The sequence below is a fragment of the Mobula birostris genome, chromosome 3, assembly GCF_030028105.1.
Source record: "Mobula birostris isolate sMobBir1 chromosome 3, sMobBir1.hap1, whole genome shotgun sequence".
Classification (NCBI taxonomy): domain Eukaryota; kingdom Metazoa; phylum Chordata; class Chondrichthyes; order Myliobatiformes; family Myliobatidae; genus Mobula; species Mobula birostris.
Window position 1 is genome coordinate 167,293,404 of NC_092372.1, and position 23,311 is coordinate 167,316,714.

Genomic DNA, 23,311 nt, shown 5'->3' on the forward strand with positions numbered 1-23,311 from the left:
AGGGAGATTAGTGGGGAGGGATGAATGAACAAGGGAATCACAGAGGTGGCGATGTTTGTGGAAAGTGGAGGGAGTGTAGGCGGTGGGGGGGGAGGGGAGAGAGAAAAAGACATGCTTGGTGGTAGGATCCCTTTGGAGGTGGCAGAAGTTGCGGAGATTGATGTGTTGGATGTTGAGGTTCAGGGATATAGGTAAGGACATGCGGAACTCAATTACTGTTAGGGCGGCAGGAAGATGGGGTGAGCTCGGATGTTTGGGAAATGGTGGAGATGTGCATGAGTGTAGTATTATTGGTGGAGATAGTGAAGGTACACTCTTTGAAGGAGGTGGGCATCTTTGATATCCTGGAAAGGAAAGCTGCATCCTGGGAACAGATGCGGCAAAGACAAAGGAACTGAGAAAGGGAAACTGCACTTCTATAGAAGACAGGGCGGGAAGAGGTATAGTCAAGATAAATGTGGGAATAGGTAGGTTCGACAGCTTGTCTCTAGAGATGGAGATAGAAAAATTGAGAAAGGGGAGGGAGGTGTTAGAAATCCACCAAGTGAATTTAAGGGCAGGGTGGAAGTTAGAGGCAAAGTTGATGAAACTGATGAGCTCTGCATAGGTACATAAAGCTGCACAAATGCAGTTGTCAACATACCGGAAGAAGAGGTGGGGAGCATTACTGGTGAGGGCTTGGAACATGGACTGTTCTGCATAGCCAACAGGCAGCCATAGTTGGAGCCAAAGAAAAAATCGTTGAGGGTGAGGACCAGTGAGGAGGATGGTAGTGGAGGGGAACTGGTTGGTTCTTTTATCGAGAAAAAAATGTAAAGCTTTAAGGCCTTCTCGATGGGGGATAGAAATGTATATGGACTGGACATCCATAGTGAAATTGATGCAGCCAGCGCCAGGATTGACAGCATGAATTTTTATTACCTGTGTAATGCTTCTCAAGTTCACTCCTCAACAACCTCTTTCTCTAACTACAATAATATCAGATGACTTCCAGACCTCAATTTTTAACACTTCCACATTGGTCATTGGTCATCATAAAAGCAGCTACAAAGAATGTGAGGAAGTAAACTTAATACATCAAATAAGTAATTAAAACTCAATAAATTAATATGAAATTAGCTTCCAAATCAGGATTCTTTCTCAAAAAACAAATTGCCTCAAGATGTATTTTCCAATTATTTTTCTCCAAACGAATAGGCAAGAATTAAAACTGCATATTTATACAATTCTATATTAGCAAAACTAAAAATGTGTGAGCAGCACAAAAGTTAATATCATGCATTTCATTACAAGCTATGTTCATACAGCATGTTAGAGAAAGGGAAATAACTGGAAGAACATCTGTCGGAAGTCCTGTGGTGATGAGGACAAGTGCAAAAATGACCCAGATATCATCCTTGTCAGTGCACTGCAGTAGAGGAAGGATGAAAAAAGCTACGTTCAGCACATGGTATTACCAACAATGTAATAAATCTAGAGTTAATATTTCCGGGTCACAGATTATTAGCTTCATGGGGAAACCTATGCATATGTATAAATCAGACCTAATAACAAGGAGCAATAATTGAGTTAGATGACAGCAAAAAATCTTTCTTTAAAAAAGGTTTAAGCTGGAAGCAACAGAAGTTTGTTGCACAAACACCAAAACCAAGTTAAATGAGGAAATTTTAAAATAAGTGTACAACCACATTCATAGGAAAGAGGAAGTCAGGTACTATCATTTTATTCCTCATTTGTGTAACATACAAGTTCATGGTAAAAATGTGTATATATAAATTACAGAAGTAGGATTCTCAATAAACAAGGATATGATTTAAATGCACCAAGATGGCATCTTGGCTGAAATCATGAATAACCCAATCTTCATATCAATGAAAATAACAAAACTCAATGTGGCAGGGTGTTTATATTTTACAATCATAATTCTGATGGATGTGTGCTTAGCTCCCTGCTCTACCCGCTTTACACTTACGACTGTGTTGCTAACACAGCTCCAATGTCTTACTCAAGTTTGCTGATGACACCACTACTGTAGGCCAAATCAAAGGTGGTGACAAATCAGCATATAGGAGGGAGACTGAAAATCTGGTTGAGTAGTGCCATAACAACAACCTCTTACTCAATGTCAGCAAAAGCAAGGCACTGCTTATTTGACTTCAAGAGGAGGAAACCAGGGGCTCACGAGCCAGTGCTCATAGGACGATCAGAGGTGGAGAGGGTCAGCAACTTTAAATTGCTCTGAGTTATTATTTTGGAGGACCTGCCCTGGGCCCAGCACACAAGTAAAGTTACGAAGAAAGCATGGCAGAGTCCCTACTTCCTTAGGAGTTGCAAAATTTTAGCATGATATCCAAAACGTCGACAAACTTCTCGATGTGTAGTGGAGAGTATATTGACTGGCTGCCCTTGAATAGAAAATCCAACAAAGAGTAGTGGATACAGCACAGTCTAGCATGGGTAAAGCCCTCCCCTGAGCACATCTACACGACCTATGGACTCACTTTCAAGAACTCTTCATCTCAGTTTCTTGATATTTACTGTCCATTTATTTATTTATTTATTTATTTTTCTTTTTGGATTTCCACAGTTTATTGTCTTTTGCACTCTGGTTCAATGCCCAAATTGGTTTATTAAGAATACTTGCTAGAAAATGAACCTCAAGGTTGTATATTGTGACATATATGTACTATATACCAGAATCAGAATCAGGTTTATTATCACCGGTATGTGACGTGAAATTTGTTAACTTTGCAGTAGCAGTTCAACGAAATACACAATTTAGAAGAAAGGAGAAAAAAAAATAATATTGCACTTAAATCCAAGGGAGACCAATACCCTGACAGGGAGGTTTGCTAAGGCTGTTGGGGAGGGTTTAATCTAGAACTGCTGGGGTCAGGAAGCTGAACTGAAAAGACGGAAGAAGGGGCGGTTGGCTCACATATAGAGAAAACTTGGAGACAGTGCGAGAGGGAGGATAGGCAGGTGATAGAGAAGAGATACGCTCAGACTGATGGTTTGAGATGTGTCTATTTTAATACAAGAAGCATCATGAACAAAACGGATGAGCTTAGAGTGTAGATCAGTACTTGGAGCTATGATATTGTGGCCATTACAGAGACTTGGATAGCTCAGGGACAGGAATGGTTACTTAGAATGCCAGGCTTTAGATGTTTCAGAAAGGACAGGGAGGGAGGCAAAAGAAGTGGGGGCGTAGCACTGCAGATCAGAGATAGTGCCATGGCTGCAGAAAAGGAGGAAGTTATGGAGGGATTGTCTACTGAGTCTCTGTGGGAGGAAGTTAGAAACAGGAAGGAGTCAATAATTCTACTGGGTGTTTTTTATAGACCACCCAATAGTAACAGGGATATCGAGGAGCAGATAGGGAGACAGATTCTGGAAAGGTGTAATAATAGCAGGGTTGTCGTGGTGGGAGATCTTAATTTCCCAAATATTGGCATTTCCCTAAAGCGAGGGGTGTAGATGGGGTGGAGTTTGTTAAGTGAGTTCTGGAAGGTTTCCTGACACAATATGTATATAAGCCTGCGAGAGGAGAGGCTGTACTTGATCTGGTATTGGGAAAGGAGCCTGGTCAGGTGTCAGGTCTCTCAGTGTGAGAGCATTTTGCAGATAGTGATCACAATTCTATCTCCTTTAAGCATTGGAGAGGAATAGGAACAGACAAGTTAGGAAAGCATTTAATTGGAGTAAGGGGAAATATGAAGCTATCAGGCAGGAAATTGAAATATGAAGCTATCAGGCAGGAAATTGAAAGCATTAATTGGGACCATGTTCTCAGAGAAATGCACGGCAGAAATGCGGCAAATGTTCACGGGATAGTTGCGTGGTGTTCTGCATGGGTATGTTCCAATGAGACAGGGAAAGGATGGTAGGGTACAAGAACCATGGTGAACAAAGACTGTTGAAAATCTAGTCAAGAAGAGAAGTAAAGCTTACCAAAGGTTCAAAAAACTAGGCAATGATAGGAGAGCCAGAAGGGTCCATGAGAAGGCCTTGGTGAGCAGGATTAAAGAAAACACCAAGGCATTCTACAAGTATGTTAGGAGCAAGAAGATAAGGCGTGAGAGAATAGGACCAATCAAGTGTGACAATGGAAAAGTGAGTATGGAACTGGAGGAGATAGCAGAAGCACTTAATGTGCTGGAGGAACTCAGCAGGTCGGCCTGCTGAGTTCCTCCAGCATGTTGTGAGTGTTGCTTTGACCCCAGCATCTGCAGATTATTTTGTGCTTAAGAGGCACTTAATGAATACTTCGCTTCAGTACTCACTACAGAAAAGGATCTTGGCAATTGTAGGGATGACCTACAGTGGATTGAAAACCTTGAGCATATAGACATTAAGAAAGAGGATGCGCTGGAGCTTTTGGAAAGCATCAAGTTGGATAAGTCACTGAGACCAGATGAGATGTACCCCAGGCTACTGTGGGAGGCGAGGAAGGAGATTGCTGAGTCTCTGGCAATGGTCTTTGCATCATCAATGGGGATGGGAGATGTTCCAGAGGATTTGGAGGGTTACAGATACTGTTCTCTTATTCGAGAAAGGGCATAGAGATAGCCCAGGAAATTATAGACCAGTGAGTCTTACTTCAGTGGTTGGTAAGCTGATGGAGAAGATCCTGACAGGTAGGGTTTATGAACATTTGGAGCGGCATGATATGATTAGGGATAGTCAGCATGGCTTTGTCAAAAGCAGGTCATGCCTTACGAACCTGACTGAAATTTTTTGAAGATGTGACTAAACACTTTGATGAAGGAAGAGCAGTAGATGTAGTGTATATGGATTTCAGCAAGGCATTTGATAAGGTATCCCATGCAAGGCTTATTGAGAAAGTAAGGAGGCATGGGATCCATGGGGACATTGCTTTGTGGATCAAGAATTGGCTTGCCCACATAAGGCAAAGGGTGGTTATGGATGGGTCATATTCTGCAAGGAGGTCGGTGACAGTGGTGTGCCTCAGAGATCTTGTCTGGGACCCCTTCTCTTCATGATTTTTATAAGTGACCTGGACGAGGAAGGAAAGGGATGGGTTAGTATATTTGCTGATGGGGGTGTTGTGGATAGGGTGGATGGCTGTTAGAGATTACAGCGGGACATTGGTAGGATGCAAAACTGGGCTGAGAAGTGGCAGGTGGAGTTCAACCCAGATAAGTGTGAGATGGCTCATTTTGGTAGGTCAAATATGATGGCAGAATATAGTAAGACTGGTAAGACTCTTGGCAGTGTGGAGGATCAAAGGGAACTTGGGGCCTGAATCCATAGGACACGCAAAGCTGCTGTGCAGCTTGACTCTGTGGTTAAGGAGGCATACGGTGCATTGGCCTTCATCAACTGTGCGACTGAGTTTAAGAGCCAAGAGGCAATGTTACAGCTATATAGGACCCTGGTCAGACCCCACTTGAAGTACCCTGTGCTCAGTTCTGGTCACCTCACTACAGGAAGGATATGGAAACTATAGAAAAGGTGCAGAGGAGATTTACAAGGATGTTGCCTGGATTGGGGAGCATGCCTTATGAGAATAGTTTGAGTGAACTCAGCCTTTTCTCTTTGGAGTGGCGGAGGATGAGAGGTGACCAGATAGAGGTGTATAAGATGATGAGAGGCATTGATAGTGTGGATAGTCAGAGGCTTTTTCCCAGGGCTGAAATGGCTAACATGAGAGGGCACAGTTTTAAGGTACTTAGAAGTAGGTACAGAGGAGATGTGAGGGGTAAGTTGTTGTTTTTTTTAACGCAGAGGGTGGTGAGTGCATGGAATGGACTGCCAGCAATGGTGGTGGAGGTGGATATTGGATATGATAGGGTCTTTTAAGAGACTCCTGGATAGGTACATGGAGCTTAGAAAAATAGAGGGCTATGGGTAACCCTAGGTAATTTCTAAAGTAAGTACATGCTTGGCACAGCATTGTAGGCCGAAGGGCCTGTATTGTGCTGTAGGTTTTCTATGTTTCTAAACTTATTAATAATAAATAAACAAGTAAATCAATTACAGTACAAGTATATTGAATAGATTAAAATAAAGTGCAAAAACAGAAATACTGTATATTAAAAAAAGTGAGGTAGTGTCCAAAGATTCAATGTCCATTTAGGAATCGGATGGTAGAGGGGAAGAAGTTGTTCCTGAATCGCTGACTATGTGCCTTCAGGCTTCTGTACCTCCTACCTGATGGTAACAGTGAGAAAAGGTCATGCCCTGGGTGCTGGACGTCCTTAATAATGGACGCTGCCTTTCTTAGACACCGCTCTCTGAAGATGTCCTGGGCACTCTGTAGGCTAGTGCCCAAGATGGAGCCAATTAGATCTACAACCCTCTGCAGCTTCTTTGAGTCCTTTGTAGGCTAGTACTTAAGATGGAGCTGACTAGATTCTTTGCAGCTTCTTTTGGTCCTGTGTAGTAGTCACCTCCCCCACCCCACCCCCATACCAGACAGTGATGCAGCCTGTCAGAATGCTCTCCACAGTACAACTATAGAAGTTTTTGAGCGTATTTGTTGACATGCCAAATGTCTTCAAACCCCTAATAAGGTATAGCCTCTGTCTTGCTTTCTTTATAACCACATCGATACGTTGGGACCAGGTTAGATCCTCAGAGATCTTGACACCCAGGAACTTGAAACTGCTCACTCTCTCCACTTCTGATCCCACTATCGTATGTGTTCTTTCGTCTTACCCTTCCTGAAGTCCACAATCAGCTCTTTCGTCTTACTGATGTTGAGTGCCAGGTTGTTGCTGCGGCACCACTCCACTTGTTGGCATATCTCACTCCTGTACGCCCTCTCATCACCACCTGAGATTCTACCAACAATGGTTGTATCATCAGAAAATTTATAGATGGTACTTGAGCTATGCTTAGCTACACGGTCATGTGCATGTAGAGAGTAGAGCAGTGGGCTGAACACACACCGCTGTGGTGGACCAGTGTTGATTGTCAGCGAGGAGGATATGTTATCATCAATCGGTACAGACTATGGTCTTCCAGTTTGGAAGCTGAGGATCCAATTGCAGAGGGAGGTACAGAGGCCCAGGTTCTGCAGCTTCTCAATCAGGATTGTGGGAATGATGATATTAAATGCTGAGCTATAGTCAATGAACAGCATCCTGACGTAGGTGTTTGTGTTGTCCAGGTGGTCTAAAGCTGTGTGGAGAGCCACTGAGATTGCAGCAACACCATGTTCATTAAGACTGATAATGTTTACAACTTTTACTTACTCAATAAATTGTTCAAGAAATGCTTCTTTTCTTACCTGCCAAATTTATCTTTTTTGTTGAAATCAGCTCCACTATTAAGCAACAAATTTAAGCATTCAAGGTTTCTATAAAAAAAAGAAAATATATAACAAAGCCATAAAGTACAAATTAAAACTGAAATTCAAAGATACTGATAGCATTTTGTCAACCCTGATGATAGAACTGTAGAACTGCAACTGTGTGTAGAAAGGAAAATAACATCAGTAGTTTTTGAGAAACCACTGGCTTTGTAACACTTAAACTTAGTATGTTATTCTGTCATCCAGGTGCTATAAAATGAAATAAAAATTCTTTAAAATAACTTCAGAGATAGAGTCTGAGCTAAAAATAGGCACCTCAAATTGATGTTGGTCAAGAATGATACCTTCAATACTTTGATTAACAAAAAAAAAAGGATAATTTCCAAACAGAAATAGCACAGGTGATATACAACTACTCTAGAAATATACACTTTGGCCTAGAGGACATTACTGCCACGACATCAGCTACAACAAGGCTATAAAATAATTCCCAAAGTTATTATTAGAGTTTACTCACAGGAAACATGGATTATAAATCACAGTATGATGGCAAAGACTAAGTTAAATCTTTATTAGTTACTACACAGTAAGCAGCACTGGGTTCCACACAATAGTAAGAATGACTGATATTCCAGTGAGCTTTTAGAGCAGCAATGTTGTCCATTTTGATGGGTGTAGTGATTGATCTGATGAAAAAATGGAGGGTAAACGTCTATGGAAATTGTTTTAGTCAATTAATCTCTTTCTAGCTTGTAATCTTCATTAGTTGAATGACAAAAAATGCACAAATTACACAATTAAATATATATGTAGAATATTGCAGGAGCAACCTCTCAAATGAAGGTTCAACATGGAGTGTATATGCAGGCTAAACATGATAGTGTGGTGAAGCAGATGAGGTACAGATGATTAAACTAGAGATACAAATACAAATCAATGGAAGATGGGTAATTCAAATTCAGATTAATGAACTGCAACTTAAGCAAAATGGTTATTCGATTAATTAATGCCCTTCAGTGGAAGAAAGCTGCCATCTTTAATCTATCTAGATTCTTGTTGACTGCAGATCTTAAAAGCTGCAATGGCATGGCAAATCACAAAGCAGTATGTTAATGCAGAGACAAAATAAAAACAGATGGACAATGCCTTTCAGATGATAAAGGCTTTCATAACCCTCTCAACCTAACAAAACTACACTCAAAAATTTGAGGATTGGGACTGGTGTCCAAATTGTGATGGCAGTATCACATCTTGATATACTCAAACTTAAAAATTCATATGTTGCAGACAGCATGTCAGGCTCCTCCATCTCAATCTCTGAGACTGCTTGCTTCCAGCAAGATGGGGTGCAGGATGCCAAAGGGAAGCACAGTGGAACATGTGTGGCCTAGCCAGGGAATCCTCAGCATTGATTCCAGGCCCTATAATAGCATGATATAACACATGATTATACCTAGCATTCTTTCTCAGCAGATGAATTAGTGCTCCTCCTCATAAAACAATATTTGAAGTACTGAAAGATCACAGCAAACAAAAAAGTCTGCCACATCAAGGTGGTGGATAATTATCAGGAGAAGGAAGCTCCAAGGACAAGGCACAACATGAGTGCTAAATTTGAGACTGAAGCATTTGCAAGCACGTTCAGTCAAAAAGTGATAAGTGGACAATCAATTGCGGCCTATCCCTGTTCCCATCACTGTAGACTTTGACTACTTCGGTTCACTTATATGGTATTAAATAGCAAAATCAGCTAAGACAATAGAACCAAACTATATCCTGGTTATTGCAATGAATACTTGAGCTCCAGAACTAGCCGCCTTCTAGTTTCACCACTTTCATTTGATACATCACAGAAAGCATCCTATCTGGATACATCACGGCTTTGTATGGTAACTGGTCTGCTCGAGACTGCATCAAACTGCGGACACAGCTCAGCACATTACAGAAACTAGCCTCTCCTCTATGGTCTCCATCTACACTTCTTGTTGTCTCAGTAAAGCAGAAAACATAATCAAAGATCCTTCCCATCCCAGACGTACCTATTCCCACTTAGCAGAAGATACAAAAACCTGAGAGTATCTACCACCAAGCTCAAGGATAGCTTCTGTTGTGCTGTTCCAAGAGTATTGAATTGACTTCTTGTATGATAAGATGGACTCTTGACCTCAGAATTTACCTTACCTTTGTTTCTTACTGACTGCCTGCACTGCACTTCCTCCGTAATTGTACTGCTACATTCTGCACTGTTACTGCTTTTCTCTTCTACTCACTCCCTTGATGTACTGATGTGATGAAATTATCCATATGGGTGGAATGAAAAACAAAGACTTTTACTGTATCTTAGTACATGGGACAATAAAGCAATTTACCAATTTTGTTCTAGTACAGTACAAATAGAACAATTATGGAAAATTGCCCAGTATATACTGTTCATAAAGGACAGATGAATTCAAGCAGGTCGATTGCCACTCAATGTATTCTCTACTGAGCACACCTACACGAAGCGTTGCTGCAGAAAAGCAGCATCCATCGCCAGGGCCCCTACTAGCCAGATCATGCTCTCTTCTTGCTGCTGCCATCAGGAACAAGGAACAGGAGTTTCAGGACTTATACTACCAGGCTCTTCAATCATCAAGCTCTTGAATCAGAGGGGACAATGTCACTCAACTTCACTTGCCAAATCATTGAAATATTCTCACAACCTATGGACCCACTTTCAAGGACTCTTCATCTCATGTTTTCGATATTTATTGCTTATTTATAATCTTTTTCCACTTTTCTATTTGCACAGTTTGTTGTCTTTTGCACATGGGTTGTTTGTCTGCCTTGATGGGTGTGGTCTTTAACTGATTCTATTATAATTCTTGGATTCGCTGAGTATGCCCGCAAGAAAACAAACAAGTGGCATACATGTACTTTGGTAATAAATTTACTATGAACTTTTGAACATTGAACTCAACCGAAGTAATGGAGCTGTCATGAACAACGTTATGAAGTGGTACTTGCTCACCAAGTCCAATTTTTGTTGCACCAGAACAACTGCATTACAGCTCTGGTCATCAAATTACGTAAGTCAGATGGTGTGACTGTCCTTGATGCCATGTTCAGTTAAATGCTAAACACAAAATAATCTGCAAATGCTAGGGTCAAAGCAACACTCACAACACACTAGAGGCCAGCCAGCGTGTTGTGAGTGTCAGTTAAATGCTGTTTTGATATCAAGGAGTTGCGGTAAAATTGAAGTCAATGGGCACCTGAAGTCAAATTGCATCAACAAAAAGACATATTTTGCATAAAAGATGGCTGTGGTTGTTGGAAGTCAATCACCCCAGCACCATATTTTCTCAGTACAGTGTGCAATGCTCACCTTTTATTAATACCCTTCCTTCCACAAGGTTAGAAATTTCTCAGCAACCACTGTTGCTGCTTCACAGCTCCATAAACCTGTGTGCAGCATGCACATTTTTCCTGATACCCTTTAGGTGTTCAGTTACTTACCACACATTAATAATCTGAATAGGTTAATTGGTGCCTCTAGATTGCACTCAGTATGGATGGATGACAGAACTAGAGTTGCTGAAGTTGGAGTTAACAAGGGTGCAAGAGTAAAGAAATGGGAAGGGTTTGGATGAGTACTTCTCTTTCAATGCATATATGATGGTCCAACTCGCCTGCTTCATTGCCCCTCCCTTCCCCTCTCCTTCCCCTTTTCCTAGCCATGATTGCCCACGCCCTACCCCCTTCCCTCTCTCAGTGCACAAGAGAGTGCACCCACATCAGAAACAAGTTTATCATCTCTCACATATGTCATTTTTTTTTCTTCCAGCAGTACAGGCAATACATAAAATTATGGATAGTGAGGAGGGCTGTCAGAAGTTACAGCGGGACATTGATAGGATGCAAAACTGGGCTGAGAAGTGGCAGATGGTGTTCAACCCAGATTAAGTGTGAGGTGGTTCATTTTGGTAGGTCAAATATGATGGCAGAATAAAGTATTAATGGTAAGACTCTTGGTAGTGTGGAGGATCAGAGGGATCTTGGGGTCCGAGTCCATAGGACACTCAAAGCAGCTGCGTAGGTTGACTCTATGGTTAAGAAGGCATACAGTGCATTGGCCTCCATCAATCGTGGGATTGCGTTTAAGAGCCGAGAGGTAATGTTGCAGCTGTAAAGGCCCCAGGTCAGACCCCACTTGGAGTACTGTGCTCAGTTCTGGTCGCCTCACTACAGGAAGGATGTGGAAACTATAGAAAGGGTGCAGAGGAGATTTACAAGGATGTTGCCTGGATTAGGGAGCATGCTTTATGAAAACAGGTTGACTGAACTTGGCCTTTTCTCCTTGGAGCAACGGAGGATGAGAGGTGATCTGATAGAGGTGTATAAGATGATGAGAGGCATTGATCATGTGGATGGTCAGAGGCTCTTTCCCAGGGCTGAAATAGTTGCCACAAGAGGACACAGGTTTAAGATGCTGGGGAGTAGGTACAGAGGAGATGTCAGGGGTAAGTTTTTTACACAGAGAGTGGTGAGTGTGTGGAATGGGCTGCTGGCAACGGTGGTGGAGGTGGATACAATAAGATCTTTTGAGAGACTTTTGGATAGGTACATGGAGCTTTGAAAAATAGAGGGCTATGGGTAAGCCTAGTAATTTCTCAGGTAGGGACATGTTCGGCACAACTTTATGGGCTGAAGGGCCTGTATTGTGCTGCAGGTTTCTTTTATGTTTTCTACTATCAGTACTGTGCAAAAGTCTTAGCACCCTTATTATATACACGTGCCCAAGATTTTTTGATAGTACTGTATATGACTAAAATAGGAGATATTTGTTTAGTTTTGCTAAAAACTCTCAGCAATGCATGCCTGTATGCAGTCAAAACTTAGAAAACATTCAGGCATAGGCTGATTATGGGGATATAATAAAACTGTAAGAAATCTCTGAATTTCACCTTAGTTCAAGAATATTGCCATGGCTGAGTCCTCCATTATTACCCTACAAGTCACTATTAATAGAAACTCAGTTGGTCCAGCACATAATTAATGGTGCGCTATGTGCAGGTTGAAGGCTGGGTATCCTGTAGAGAGCAACTCATCTACTGACAAAACATTTCCACTGCAACACACAAGATGCTACAGAAACTCAGCAGGTCAGATAGCATCTATGGAGAAAAATTCACAGTTGACATTTTGAGTCAAAACCCTTCATCTGGGTTTCATTTCCACTACCTACATGTATAAGCCAAGATTGTGATGGTATGAGTGTAGTCAAACAGCTTTGTACCATCTATGACAAAGCCCTCTACCTGGCTAGCGCCCCAACCACCATCCTAAATATTACATCCTGCACCTGTACTACACTATAGTTACTTCCCTTCGGATGCTTGAGCAGTCCCTCCGAATCTTGCAACATCCATCACCAAAGACAAGGAGAAAAAGTGCATGGGAATACTACGACTTAGAAAAATATCAGTATTCCGGGCCTAATTCTCTGGAACATCCTAACTCACCAACATTTCAGAAGTACCTTGCCAAGAAAGCTTGTAGCCATTCAAAGTGGTGGCTCACCGCCACCTTCTCAACAGCAGTTAGGTGTTCAGAGTAAATGCTGGCCTCACCAGTGTCAGCAAACTCCAAATCAATAAATAAAACAAACAGAAAAGGCAGCAGATGTAAATGATCCCATGAGCAATGATTAGATTCCTGCAGTCCTTACAAATTCTATTACATATGACGATGGACATCTTGGTTACAGGAAATGGCAGTTTCATGATATTGGATTCCTCAAAGATGGAAGACTCAAGTGCATGTGCAAGGTACAAGATTGAAGCATTTAAAATCAGGAGTACTGAGTAGATAATCTACTTTGGCTTCATCCCAAAATACAAAGTAGCTTTCTGCCAAATTGACAATTTGACTTCACTGCATGCAGCAAAGCCCATGGGTCTCAACAAGGTAAAAAGCATGTTGCAAGAAACTCAACAGGGATAATAGCAATGTAAAAAAATGACATTGAGCCACCAGAACAGCACTTTTAAGGCAGAAGAGAGAGAACATATGGCCTTAAGGAGACAAATCCAGATCTTGTGGCTAAGCCAACTTAAAATATAACCACCAAAGGGGAAGCAATTAAGAGTACAGGAAGCCAGAACTGGAAGAACCCAGAGAACTTGAAAACTCAGAGCTGGAAGAAGTTATAAAAGTTGGAGGTCAATGAAATAGTGCAAGATGTGGGTAGCAAGAAACAGATAAGTACATTCATGAGAAGAAGACTTAAGGACTGCTGGAGAACAATCAATTAATCAAGTTTAGAGGAAATAAGTCGGCTACTCTTATTAACTCTTTTATGATTGATTCTGGGATTTCAGAAATTTGGAGATTTCTACACCCAAAGGGCAAAGAATTCTCATTCTCTTCACATGTTCATCATTCTTATTCTCCAATTGACTATTTTTTTTTATTGATTCACAATTAATCCTATCTGTAATTGATTGTAATTATGACATTATCGCCATTTCAGATCATGTTGCAATGAAACTTTCTATCAAGTTAATGGATACTTCTTCTACTAATAGACAATGGCGATTTAACCCTATTTTGCTTCAAGACTTGAACTTTGTTAAGTTTATGAAGGGACAGATTGATTTCTTTTTTTCAATTAATACTATGGAAGAAGTTTCCAATGGAACAGTTTGGGACGCTTTTAAAGCTTATATCCGTGGTCAGATTATTTCCTATTCGGCTGGTTTGAAAAAACGTGCTAAGAATGAAACACTCTTGTTGGTTGATAAAATTAAAGAAATTGATAAAAAATATGCTATTGCTCCTAGTAAGGAGCTGTACAAACACAGAGTTGAACTTCAATTGGAACATAGTTTACTATTAACATCCTCGATTGAAAATTAATTAATGAGAACTAAAAGTGATTTTTATATTCATAGTGATAAATCGGGTAAACTATTGGCTAATCAATTGAAATTTGCTTCGGTTAAATGTCAAATTACTAAGATTCGCAAACACGATGATACTTTGACAGTTGATCATGATGGGATAAACAAAACCTTTCAAGAATTTTATACCTCTTTATATCACTCCGATTTTCCTCGTGATTTTAATATCATGCATGATATTTTAAGTAAACTGAATTTTCCGAAATTAACACCCAAAGATTGCTTATCATTAGAAACTCCTATTACAGAGGAAGAAATAATAACTGCAATCTCATCAATGAATTCTGGTAAAGCACCCGGTCCGGACGGGTTTACAGCAGAATTTTTAAAATCCTTTTCCTCCGTTCTCTCCCCCACGTTGTCTAGAATATTCAAAGCAGCAATCAGTTTAGGTAAATTACCACACTCGTTTTATTAAGCCTCCATTTCCTTAATTCTTAAAAAGAATAAAGATCCTACTGATCGTGCATCATACAGACCAATATCTCTTTTGAATGTAGATTCAAAAATTTTAACAACTAGGTTAGAGAAGGTATTACCTCAAATTACATCTGTGGACCAAACTGGATTTATTAAAAATCGTTGCTCATCCTTTAATATTAGGAGGTTAATGAATATTGTTTATACCCCTTCACTTATTACCCCAGAATGTATTATCTCATTAGATGCTGAGAAAGCCTTTGACAGAGTTGAATGGCCTTATTTATTTAGTGTGCTCCAGAAATTTAATTTTAGTTTGATATTTATATTTTGGATTAAATTGTTATATTATTCCCCGGAAGCTTCGGTTTGTACTAATAATCAAAGATCTCCCTTTTTCCGTCTATTTCGTGGTACTAGGCAAGGATGCCCTCTTAGTCCTTTACTATTTAATATCGCCCTTGAACCTTTAGCAATTGCTATCCGTGACTCGCCCAATATTTTTGGCATGACCCGTGGAAATGAAATACATAAATTATCACTATATGCAGATAATTTGTTATTATATATGTCTAATCCGGAGAAGTCAATTCCTGCTATTTTAGCTTTGTTGGCTCATTTTAGTAATTTTTCTGGCTACAAGTTAAATCTTAATAAGAGTGAATTATTTCCCCTAAGTAAGCAGGTACCTATTTATGGATGTTTACCATTTAAATTGGTTACTGACTCATTTATATATTTAGGGATTATAATTACCAAAAAGTATAAAGATTTATTTAAAGCTAATTTTTTTATCTTTAATTGATCAGATTAAACTTTTGCTAACTAAATGGTCACCAATATCTTTGTCTTTGATCGGTCGGATTAATGCTATTAAGATGACTATTTTGCCTAAATTTCTATATGTATTTCAATCGGTTCCAATTTTTATCCCAAAAACTTTTTTTGATAATGTTGATTCAAAAATTTCCTCGTATATATGGCAGAACAAAAATCCTAGACTAGGTAAAAAGTATTTACAGAAATCTAAAAAAGAGGGGGGGCTCACTCTCCCGAATTTTAGATTTTATTATTGGGCAATTAATATTCAATACTTAAAATTTTGGTTACGAGATTTGGATGCAACTTCAAGTCCACATTGGGTAAATCTTAAATGTAATTCATTACAAGGGTCTTCTTTGGGTTCGGTTTTAGGAACTTCGCTGCCTTTTATTTCTTCTAAATTGTGTAAACAAATGAATAATCCAATAGTTAAGCATACTTTACGTATATGGTTTCAATTCCGAAGATTTTCTGGGTTCCATCAAATTATTTTAGCAAGTCCTATTATATCTAATTTCCTTTTTCAACCTTCCACCAAGGATCAAGCTTACTTTGATTGGAAAATCAAAGGAATAGTACGTTTTCGTGATTTATTTTTGGATAATTGTTTCATGTCCTTTGATCAACTTCCTAATAAATATAATTTACCCAGATCTCACTTTTTTAGATACCTACAGATTAGAAACTTTTTAATTACTGTTTCTCCTAATTTTCCACACTCATATCCAATGGATATTTTGGAAAAAATTTTAGATCTAAATCTCTCTCAGAAAGGTGTTATAGCAAATTATTTATAATATAATTATGAATTTATGTCCTGATGTTTCCAATAAAATTAAAACTGATTGGGAAAGAGAACTTAAGATTATCATACCAACTGAAAAATGGGAAAAAATTCTTCAATTAGTTAATTCATCCTCTAGATGTGCTAAACATGTGTTGATACAGTTTAAAGTAGTGCACAGGGCTCATATGTCCAAAGATAAACTACCTCGTTATTATTCTTATATTAGTCCTATATGTGATAGATGTCATTTCCAGATATCTTCTTTAACTCACATGTTTTGGTCATGTCCTTTGTTGGAAAAATACTGGAAAGATATTTTTGATATTATTTCAATGGTTTTGAATACAGACTTACAACCTCACCCAATTACTGCTATTTTTGGATTACCAATGACAGACTCATATCATTTCATCTCTTCAGCTCGTCGGATGATTGCATTTCTTACTTTAATGGCTAGAAGATCCATTTTGCTGAATTGGAAAGAGATTAACCCTCCTACTGTATTTCACTGGTTTTCACAAACTATGTTGTGTTTAAATTTGGAAAAAATTAGAAGTGTGGTTTATGACCCTTCCATTAAATTTGATAAAACTTGGAGACCATTTAGTCAGCATTTTCATATGATGTAATTTGACCATTTCCAAACTTATTTTACTTCTCTGTAATGTTGGTTGAGAGGAACGGAGTCGTCAACACTAAGGTTTTCTTTTCTTCCATTTTTACATTGTTAAAATTGCCCAGGTCTTCTTTTAGTTTAGTTGATTAATTCTGTTTAGATTAGTTTTTTTTTGAAGGGGTTTTGTTTTTTTTAATTTTTTTTTTCTTTTTTCATGATTTTTGTCTAGATATTTTCTTTTTGTCCTGTATTATTCATTGGTATCCTATATGATTGGGAGTTTTGTCAATTAAATACTATTTGGTTTTATAATTACTCAAGTATAACAATGTATTTCCAACAACTTTGTATTATTGCTATGTTATGTTTATATTCTATGAAACTAATAAAAATATTGAAAAAGAAAAGAAAGAGGAAATAATAACATGATAGAATATTTCAACTGCAATCAGCTGAATTAGAAGCAGAGGGAAAAGTGGTTGATTTTAAAAATTGAAATAGGCCAACTGTGCACTAGAACTGATCTGTATCTTATGACAAATGCAACATCCAGTTCTCAGACTATGTGACTCAGCTTTAGACAAATTTCTAGGATGGCCATGGAGCTAAGGTTCTGACAAAGTTGAAAGCAATCACTTGCATTGTCCTGATATTCAGCTGCAGAGAATTTCTACTCATTCAGATTAGATACTATGTGATGATCGTGAGATGTAGTGGTTCAGGGAAGGAGCTGAAATATCATTATCCGGTCCTATCCCCAAATCCTTTGGTTCCAATAATATTCAGAAATTATCAATCCAGGAATGTAAAACCTTGAATGCAAATCAATGACTGAACCTCCACAGCCCTCAAAGGTAAAGAATTCTAAAGATTCAATACCATCTGAGTGATTGCATTTCTCAATTTATTCCTAATATCTGATTTCTAGCATTTTCAGTTTTTACTTCAGACTTACAGCTTCTGCAAATACTTGATTTTCATTTAAGCCTTGGCTTCATATTCCTTAGCTCAGGAAACATTCCCCTTACACTTTCCTTAACAGTTATTCTTAAAAATTTGTTATGTGAAGTTATTTTCTCATGCCTCTTAACTCCAAAGCGGAGATTCGGACTAACTAATTTCTCACGTGTCAGACCTGCCAATACCAGAAATTAACCAGGTGATCCTGTGCTACATTCCCTCTACAGCAAGAATATCCTTTTCAAGGCAAGGCCAAAACTGTACATGACATTCCAGGCAATGCACACAAAATGCTGGAGTAACTCAGCAGGCCAGGCAGCATCTTAAATGCCTGCTGAGTTCCTCCAGCATTGTGTGTGTGTGTTGCTTACATTTCCAGCATCTGCAGATATTCTCTCGTTTTTGATGACATTCAGGGCATAGTCTTATCAAGGCACCATATAAATTATAGAACACGTCCTTTCTTATTGTGACAAGCAACCAGAACAATCCAGTAATTCCTTGCTTTCTCTATCTTTCCTTTTTTAAATTGTAGGAATGCATTTGTTTCCTTCATTCTACACGAAGTATTTCAAAATCCATACAAGTCTTCAAGATGGGTGACACATACAAGAAGATTATGCAACACACATGGGGTTAGGGTTAGTAATTTGTGGGCATGCTATGCTGGCACTGGATGCATGGTGACACTTGCAGCTTCCCCCAGCACATACCTCGACACAAATTCACTGTATGTTTCGATGAACGTGGGACAAATAAAGCTAACCATATCCCTTTAAAAAGTTATCTTAACAAACTTCAACTGTGTTCATCACGGTGGTTCTAGAGATACTGATCAAGATTGAAAGGACTTGAAGTCCAATTGGCTGAGTGAAGGTGGGATCTCCAGGCCTTGCTACTGATGATTGATAGTAGGCCATTGAAGCTGCTAGTACTAATACAATTCTCACAATATTTTTGTTATTTCTTATGATGGAAAAACTGGGGTTACGGGTGTATGCCACTTACAAGGTAGGAAGTGTTTGGTCACACAGAAGATAAACACTGGCATCAAGTGGTGGTGTTCATTGACTTGTGCCTTGCATAATTTCTTTGTACATATCACCTATGTTCCACTTTGCACTCTCTAAAAGTTATTACTCCTGGATAAGCCCGAGAATGGTATATCCACAACAAAGGAATCAACAATTTCAATCTGGTATAATTTCCTGCTGAGCTCATGACAAATGTAACACAGTAATTTTCTTCTAGCTAAAATCAGCTAGGCACCACAGGCCAGAAATCAAAGAGGAATAACCTGGGATATTCTTGTTTTACTCAACAACATGCTAACCTCTTGGAAATTATTCTACAGATTTTCTTATTCTAAACATCTTCACAATAACCACAACATATTACCAGATTCTTTACATTTAATCTAAATACCATCAAAACACTAGTAATTTGAAAACACATGAGAATTCATGAGCACTCTGTAAAGTATTACAGCCACAGAATGTTCATCTAAATGCTATCCATAATAAATCAAGTGAACAATTCTGATGCTTAACCACACCTTTAATAAGGACATTTTATGCATATTTGAGGTCCTATTAGAAGAGTTAATATTAACAAAATGGAAGCAAGACTCTTAGATTAAATAAAATAATACCAAAATACAAACTTTCCTAAAAGGGTCTCAAACAACATCATATTTGATGGCAGTAGTTCTTTTGTATTCACATTGGTAATCAATCCGGCTTCCACACAACAAATGTTATTTGTATGTTATTGACTAGGTATAACTGCAGCTCCAAAAGACACAGGGATACAATTAGTGCTGCTCTATGGCTCAGCGCTATTTGCTAAAAAGAAGCACAAGGTCATTACTCACCCTCCAGCAGCAGCAGCATGAAGACAGGTCCTGCCAAATTCATCTGGGGTGTCTATATCAAAGCCTGCAAAGTAAATTAGCTCTTTGAAATTCTAAAGTAATATTCATCTTTCCAAACAAATTACCAACAAAAGTTTTGATGTTGAATTGCTATCAATTTCTCTTTTAAATCAATATAGTAATAATATAACAAATGAAAAACACTTGGTTTATTTTGTAGAAAATTTAGAAGATGAAGTAGTAACTTCGTATAATTTATGTTCAAAATAATCAACTGATAATCCCATCCACACTGGTAATCCAGTGATCACCTGACATGCAGTGCGAAAGAGAATAAAAATGAAGAGCAATTTTTAATGGATGGTCAAGGGTAGTAGTTTTAAATTGGTAAAAAAAAAGGAGTGGAGCGAAAATTGATATGATTGGGGTCTAAATTTGAAACTGCAACCAAGAAAAGAAGCTTATTATTGCAAATACCTGAGGACAAAAGTTTGCGACAGCAATCAGAAAAACCACTTAAGGCGGCTAAATGAAGTGGAAACATTCCATGGATACCCCGACTAGAGTGGAAGAAACAGAAATTGTAATTATTAGATTATTAAGGGCATAAACGTTTCCTTTTCTCAATTAAATTCTTTCACAATCAATTATGAAACAGTGTTACTTCCAATATTAAAGGCTGTCATGAAAATCAAATCTATTATTAATTGGTTTGTAGTTATTGTTTACTGATCTTCACTCTACTCCATTATTGATCCCCAGATGAGATAAAAGGAAATTTATCAGTTGCTCTGCAAGCGATTCTGAGTCACTCCAAATATTTCTTCATCTTAAGTAATATAGGTTTACAATAGTAAAAATTATTAATTAATAAATTAACTTGGTGGCACGGTAATTTAGTGTTTAGCCTCACACTAGTTTGATTCCTCCAACTGTCTGTAAGGAGTTAGTATGTTCTCCACATGACATTGTAGGTTTCCTCCAGGTGCTCTGGTTTCCTCCCACATTTGAAAGGGTTAGGATTAATAAGTTGTAAACTTTTATGTTGGTGTTGGAAGCATGGCAATACTTGCAGGCTGTCCCCAACACATATTCGGACTGTGATGGCCATTGACACAAATGACACTTTTTAGGGTATGTTTCGATATACATGTGACAAACAAAACTAATGTTTATCTTTAAATTTGACACATTTAAAGCATAACACACACATACAATTGCTAATGTAATATGAACAGATAAGATTAGCTTTATTTGTCACACATACATCAGAGCATATAATGAAATGCATCGTGTGCATCAATGACCAACAGAGTCCAGGCATGAGCTGGGGGCAGTGCACAAGTGTTGCCGTGCTCCTGGCATAAACACAGCATGTCCACATCTTACTAATCCTAACTTATATTTCTTTTTGGAGTGTGGGAAGAAACTGGAGCATTCAGAGGAAACCCACTCGTCACGGGAAAAAGTACAAACTCCTTACAAAAATTGGTAGAAACTGAACCCCACTCTTCCGATCTAACATGCCGATCTACATTTCTACACAATTGACACAGCAAGTACAATAGGCAGAAGAATGGCAAAAAAAAGGTATTTATCTAGATAACAAAAAAAGCCTAATAAGTTAACAGTATAAATTAGCTTGTGACCCAAAGGACGGATTCAAATCATGAGGTTGATACACCGATACTACAGCGCAGTTGATGGCAGTGGCTTGGAAGACCACCATACTTACAAACTTAGTTAAAAATAGAATACAAATTCTTGGAAACAAACAGCATATAAGAAGCAGCAGTTACCCTGCTTCTGGAATACGATATGCAAAACTAATTGATAAGCTACTGAGAAGACATCGAAGAATTAGGAAAATGAAGAAAAGGGTTGTACAGTGGAGAGCACTCTAACTGGTGGGGCCACTGCTCAGGATCGGAAAAAGCTGCAGAAAGTTGTAAACACAACCAGCTCCACTGTGGGCAATAACCTCTCCAGCACTGAGGACACCTTCAAAAGATAATACCTCAAAAAGGTGGCATCCATCATTAAGAACCCTCATCACCAAGAACATACCCTCTTCTCATTGCAGCCATCAGATTTCTAAATGGACAATAATCCCATGTACACTAACTCACTACATTTTTTTTCTTCTTTTGTTTTCTTTTTGCACTAGCTATTTAACTTTTTATATAAATTTCTTATTGAAATTTATAGTTTTATTATGTATTGCAATGTACTGCTGCCACAAATTTCAGCAGAGTGTGTGTATGCTGCAATCTAATTACGTTAATACAGCGGTCCCCAACCACCGGGCTGCAGAGCATGCGCTACTGGGCCGCAAGGAAACGATATGATTTGGCGATAGGAGCCAGCTGCACCTTTCTTCATTCCCTGTCACGCCCACTGTTGAACCATTACGCATGCGAGGTTATTACCCGTGCGTCATCCATTTCAGCGCGGGAAGAAGATCAACTCCTCGAGCTTGCAAATGACTGGGCGCTAAAAAGTATGTTTGACATAACATCTCTGCCAGCATCATGGATCAAAGTCAAGGCTAAATATCCTGAGATAGCCACGAAAGCACTGAAAACGTTGCTTCCATTTCCAACATATCTCTGTAATGAACGCAACGAAAACTAAACTGCGGAATAGACTGGGCATTAGGAACCCCGTTCCAGTATCGCTGTCTCTCGTCACCCTTCGATAGGACCATCTTGTTACAGGAAAACAATCCCAGGGCTCCCACTGATTCAGCGATATTGGTGTGTTGCAATGATTTTATATGTTCATACAGGGAAAATATGTGCTGCGTGTTTAATATCCAAATGTTACTTAAAATGTTATGATGCTATTGACTTATATAACTATATAACAATTGCAGCACGGAAAGAGGCCATCTCTGCCCTTCTAGTCCGTGCTGAACGCTACTCTCACCTAGTCCCACCGACCTGCACTCAGCCCATAACCCTCCATTCCTTTCCTGGCCATATACCTATCCAACTTTTCTTTAAATGATAATATCGAACCTGCCTCTACCACTTCTACTGGAAGTTCGTTCAACATTTACTTCAAGCTCCCCTGATAATTGACTTATCACTGTATTCATGCCGAGGAAAATATGCGCTGTGTGTTTAATATTAAATTCGTTAGGTAAACCCTTTTAGAGACGAAATTGAGTGTATTAACTAATTATCATCTATAATCCGGTCGTGATTAACACCCCCCCCCCCGCCCCGAACAGAATCGCCAAAAACGATTTGTAGAAAAAAACGTCCAGGCATGTGCACTGGTGCCCGCGCAAGGCTGCATGGTCATTGTAGTCTTTCTCGGGGAAACCCAGCGTATTTGACTGCTACTCTTGTCCGTTGACAACCCTTACCCCCCCAGTCGGCCGGTCCGCAAGAATATCGACAATATGAAACCAGTCCGCAGTGCGAAAAAGGTTGGAGACCCCTGCGTTAATACATATTTAAATTGTGACTGTTAAGATTAATTATATCTGTACACCATTTTCTAAATTTATATATTTCAGAAGAATCAATTCATACAAAATAGCTTTCATCATTATTCAGAATAAACTTTTTTTATAGAATATACATGTTGATACTGCATT

At 38.9% G+C, this 23,311-nt stretch overlaps 1 protein-coding gene across 2 annotated transcripts in view; it reads right to left on the minus strand.

Annotated features, from left to right (window-relative positions):
* The window catches only part of ankrd28b (ankyrin repeat domain 28b), a 244,085-nt gene that overhangs the window by 65,902 nt on the left and 154,872 nt on the right, over positions 1 to 23,311 (minus strand). For both annotated transcript variants that reach the window (XM_072253640.1, XM_072253639.1), the window contains 3 exons: positions 20,182 to 20,264; positions 19,705 to 19,768; positions 7,259 to 7,327 (listed from right to left, as the gene is read on the minus strand). In XM_072253640.1, the coding sequence (XP_072109741.1) occupies positions 7,259 to 7,327; positions 19,705 to 19,768; positions 20,182 to 20,264 (216 nt within the window). The remainder of the gene's footprint in view (positions 1 to 7,258; positions 7,328 to 19,704; positions 19,769 to 20,181; positions 20,265 to 23,311) is intronic.